This window comes from Silene latifolia, chromosome 6, assembly GCF_048544455.1.
Source record: "Silene latifolia isolate original U9 population chromosome 6, ASM4854445v1, whole genome shotgun sequence".
Lineage (NCBI taxonomy): Eukaryota > Viridiplantae > Streptophyta > Magnoliopsida > Caryophyllales > Caryophyllaceae > Silene > Silene latifolia.
The window spans coordinates 115693516-115698601 of NC_133531.1; the positions used below are offsets into that span (position 1 = coordinate 115693516).

The 5086-nt window shown below is 34.6% G+C and overlaps 1 protein-coding gene across 1 annotated transcript; it reads right to left on the reverse strand.

The window, feature by feature from the left end:
• Positions 1–392: 392 nt before the first annotated feature.
• Positions 393–1316, reverse strand: LOC141588528 (uncharacterized). Its single transcript, XM_074409966.1, has 2 exons — positions 1110–1316; positions 393–1043 (listed from the first exon to the last, which is right to left on the reverse strand). The coding sequence occupies exons 1-2, from the start codon at positions 1314–1316 to the stop codon at positions 393–395; spliced, it is 858 nt and encodes a 285-aa protein (XP_074266067.1).
• Between the last annotated feature and the right edge of the window lie 3770 nt (positions 1317–5086).

Consider the following 5086-nt stretch of genomic DNA (forward strand, 5'->3'; position numbering starts at 1 on the left):
ATAGGCTATTTAATCCCCTAATATTCCAAAAACCCCAATTATACATTACCCCCACTGGGAGGTAATGCACTACCATTCGTCCCTATTCCAACCTTAGGGGTAACATTGTTGAGAGTTTCAAGAAGATTATGGGTTTTCAGACCAATTGCAACTAATTCCTGCCTGCTAAACCTAATGATCTTACGAGCAGGGGTAGGGGCAACATGATACTTACCATTCTTAGACCAAGTGACCTCAAAATTATTAGGTATCTCCATAGGGGTACTTGTTACAACAGCAGAGGAAGAAGATGGCAGTGAGACTTTAGGAACTGGTGCCTTCTGTGATTGTTTGGGACGCCATTGTTTATTCACTGGCTGAGATTTCTGTTGAGCCGTTGGCTTACTCTTCTTTCACTTAGAGGATTCATGCCCAATTCCTTTGCACTGGGTGCACAGGAGAGGTTTCCATTCAAACTCCACTTTAAGAGAAACCACACTGCCATCAGTATCCATAAATTTCACATCATCAGGAATAGGTTTTCCAAACGGGACATCAATCATCACCCTCGCAAATCCCAGGCGTGTTTTAGCCTCAGTAGCCTCATCACACCTAACGAATTTGCCCAATAGACCAGCAATACGAGGGAGGCATTTTCCCCAGAATTTTAAAGGGAGATTAAGGATCTTAACCCAAACAGGAACTTCCTTTACCTCCTCCTTTTCCAAGGTAACATCTGCCGTCCATTCTCGCACAATGAGTGGCTTATTGTCAAAGAGAAAATGACCATGTCGTAAGATTTGATCTTTTGCAGCACTAGTCTTAAATCTTACCAGGAAAATGCCATTAGCACAGAAAGAAACCTTATCTATGGGATAGGTCGCCCAAAGCCGCCTAAGAAATCCCTCCACGACTTCCACTGGAGGATTTGCGCCCAGAACGAAACCATAGACCGAGTTCTTCCAGTATTCAAGCTCATCTTTCACATCTTCATCAGAGAATTGTATTAAATCCTCAGGTTCTTCCTGGATGCTTTGCAACGGTTGTTTCCCTTTACGCCTTGTCTGCAAAATTCATTCAGCAGATTCCTCAGGAGCAACAGACTCAAGGTCATAAGGAGGAATTCCAACCAATTGGTTCACATCCACAGTTTTATTACCAGCTTCATCTCCAGGACCGCTAACAACAGGACCTGTAGCAGTAACCGGAGGTTCATCTGGGATTGGTTTGTGAACAGTAGATGAAAGAGGGGGAAATTGATTTGGATCAGTATAATCGATTGAAACTACAGTAGGATCTAGGGTTTGCACCGTGATATTTTGCGTACTGTTATTCATTTTTTGGGATTTTTTTTTGTGTTTTTTAATCTCTCTCTCTCTCTCTACATTCTCTCTCATAAATTGTAAAATTGGGTGGAGGTCATTATATAAATGCTAAAACATGTTAAAAATGTTTTCATAGATTAACGATGAATGTTTCTTTTCCCATTATTTTCTTGATTTATATTGTGCTTTATCATTTCTCCTATTAATATATGATATCAATTCGATTGTAACACGAATCTCCATTAAACCACTATTACTAACGACAAAGAATCTCTTTCTAAAATGAATCGTATCATAGGTTGTGGACTAGATCCATAGGAATCGTTCTATTCCATAGAACTCGATAGGAATCGTCCTATGCAAATATAAGATTAACATCTTAAATTCCTTACATACCTATAATCTCTTGTGAAGAATATGAATAGAAGTAGTACTTGGTCAAAATATGTTCTGATAATTTCTTCTATGCATCCATGTTTCAAAAGGCTTATTGCTCAACCTAAACACTTGTGATCAAGCACTTAAGTTGTTAAGAACATGACAATGTAAAATTGGTAAATTGATTTTTTAGACATTTTGATTAACCAAATACCACAATAAAGGTAACCCTTGTGAAGGATTAGCTAGGAATTTATATGAATATAAGTTTCCATCAAATGGAAATTCTTAAAGTTGGTAGGAGCAATAAGAAGTAAGCACCTATCTTAATTGTTAAGGATAGAACTAGGCTCGAAAGAGAAGGTGTTAGACACTAAAATAGAGACAAACTCCAAATAAGTAAAGATCTATGAAGTTGGTCGTGTGACTCAAACATATTCCTTCTGAATATCTATGACATTGACATTGCATTCTTGCGAATTATCACGTCATGAATATTTGATACAGATCTGTGAATCAAGTTAGAAATTGCCACATTTCATGATTATGAAATATGGCAAAAGGATGTCAAAACCACCTTTCTAAATGGATATTTAGAGGAGGATGTGTTCATAACACTATCCGAGGGTTTTTTAAATCCTTAGAATCCTAACATTGAATAATCGTATGACGACTAGCAAGAATAAATTTAGAAATTTACATGAATGGAACTAGGGTAGTTGCCATTTCATCCATGGACATATAAGTGTTATAGTGTACTCATTTTAGTTTTGTATTTAGAAATGTACCTCAATAATTGTTATGATGTACACCAACTCTAAATAAGAATATAATTCAAGTTTTTGTATAAAACACAAAGGGTTTCCCAATTATGCAATTAAAACAAGCGTTGTGCCCTATCATACCACGATTAAGTTTATGGTGAGACCATACAAATCAAGGTAATTATATTCAAACTAAAAATAAATGTCATATATAGAAGACTCAAGTTGGTGACCCCAAATCATTTCTCAATTCTCCATTGAAAATTGCATTTCGAAACTAGTTTTGACTAGTGTCCAAAACCATTTGATTGGGAATCTCTTGGCGTGTGCGAATCTTGTATTCAAAGCAATATTAATTCATGACTTTTTTCTAGGAAAGGATTATGAATAGAGCAAGATATTCGCCCTATTTACACTCTGAAGTGTATGGTCGAATACAATTTCAATCAGAGAAGGTTATTACTTCTTCATCCCTTCTACCAACGAACTAGGTAGATACTTGGTATCCACTTAATGAGGTAAGAAGAGAAATTCTTTGAATAAGTTCAAATGAATGTTTAAAAGTATCAAAACCTAGAGATTATAAAACCAAAGTATTATTACTTTGTTAAAATAAGGAACAATAAAGTGAAGACTTTCATATGCACTAAAAGGAGCGTGATATAGTATCACAAGTTCACTTTCATTATGATATGATTGAATCTTTATAATAAAGTTGGAGGAAGTTTCTGTTATAAAAATTTGTCTCGCATTTAAATTTCCACTAAAACAAACATAATTAAAGCAATCATCTACATTTCATATGAGATATGGTTAGGCATAGTACCTAAATTGTAGCTTGTTTTGATAGTGAACATGTGGTCTCTCTTCCAACATAATCACGAGAATAAAGGGTTTGTGGCTCGTGATGTTGTCTATTAAAGAAAAGAAGTTTATTTCCTATAGACAGAGTGGGAGAAAATGTTCAAGAGCCACAAACTGAGAGTAAGACATAGGAAGATGTTCCTTATTGGTCAAAATCAGTTAATATTTATTCGAAACCTAAGTGGACAGGAGTCATGTTATTTTTGAAAGTAACAAACCTGTAACTTATTAAGATGCTTTATCTAGTTTCAACTCCGCAAAAATCCAAAACGAGTATAAACATGAAAATGTTTATTTAGCTTGGTTAGTTGGTGGCAAAGGTTTTGCATGCAACAACAACGCTTCATTGTATTCGGATATGATTTGATATAGTGGGATTTTAAAATCATCTTGCATGAGTTTTTTAAATCGCAAATATCCTAAGGTAGGATACAAACTTAAGAAGGAATCTTAAGTACATGTTAAGGAGTTGAATTATATATTTTGATCATGTGATAAACATGTCTCGAATTGTCGAGTAGTTCTGTTTATACATGGAGTTTAGTGGGAGTAATGTGGTGTTAATAGTCTTATATGTAAGGGACATATTGATCATTGCGAATGATAAAAGACTTAGGAGAAAAATAATACATCTCTAAGGTATCCAGACCTACAAAGATAGTTCTAAGAGGATATTAGCGTTAATTGAATATTCTTATATTGATAAGAGTCTAGACAAGTTCAAAGGTATTGAACATGTAGAAATTGAATCCACTTGCTTTCGCTGCGGGATTAATTCATTAAGCGAAGGTGTATCGCCATTCTTATAATTCGTATACTTATAGTATGACGAAAGGTTATAAATCGAATTTATGTGAAAGTCACTATGTAGCCATATAGTCTATCCATTAGTACTCAAGAAGCACTAATGATATGTCTTCTATGTCTCATATATAGATAACATATTATTTATTGAGAATAATGGGCCAATACTTTCTTCCATGAAGAAGTGATTGGGAGACTAGGAAGAGATGCAAGACATCTTTAGTATCCGAATCTATAGTGATAGATAAGAGAAGATAAGTGTGTAGAAATAATCATTGGATTTATGTGCAATAAGTTACACAAAAACCATATTCTAAACACATAAGGATGGTTGGAGAACCATCTTGGCTATATTATTTAAGGAGGATATCTGCTAGAAACATCCTAGGCAGTTGAACAATGAGATATATACAACAGAAATTGAGTACACTTGCAATAATGAGATATGCAAGAAGGAAGGAATGATATACGGATTTGGTTTTATGAATTTGAGGAACTATGGTAGTTTGTTCCAATAACCGAAGGTCCTATCCCTACTCACTGTGAGATTAGTGGGAGCTATTCAAGGCTTGAAAGCCTATGTCTAGATTGGATTTAGACACGTATTCAAAAGTTTTATAATAAAGATTATACATAACAAAGGGAAAAAGTACATAGTAAGGTTAGGGAAAGTGCAATGTGTTGCTATGACTTACTAACCAAAGCCTTCTCATAGGCTTAGCATGATAAGTCATGTCATTTTAATTGTGTTGAGATGTATGGATGTATACAATATTAAGTATGGATTATAGATTAAATAGTAATTGTTATAGTATCAATTTTACATATGTGATAATACATTCATCGTTTGAGTTTTATTCAAAACTCTTTTCTTATAATACTTTGTTTTCCAAATAGGTTGTCGAGACAATATTGAACCCTATTTAAGTGAACTGGATTAACATAGTATTAGCCCCTAGTCACTTATATGAG

Coding starts and splice junctions, on each gene's coding strand:
- LOC141588528 (XM_074409966.1), bottom strand. CDS start 1,316: ATGAATAACAGTACGCAAAATATCACGGTGCAAACCCTAGATCCTACT. Junction 1,044..1,109: donor CTGTGGATGTGAACCAATTG/GTTGGAATTCCT, acceptor TGAATTTTGCAG/ACAAGGCGTAAAGGGAAACA.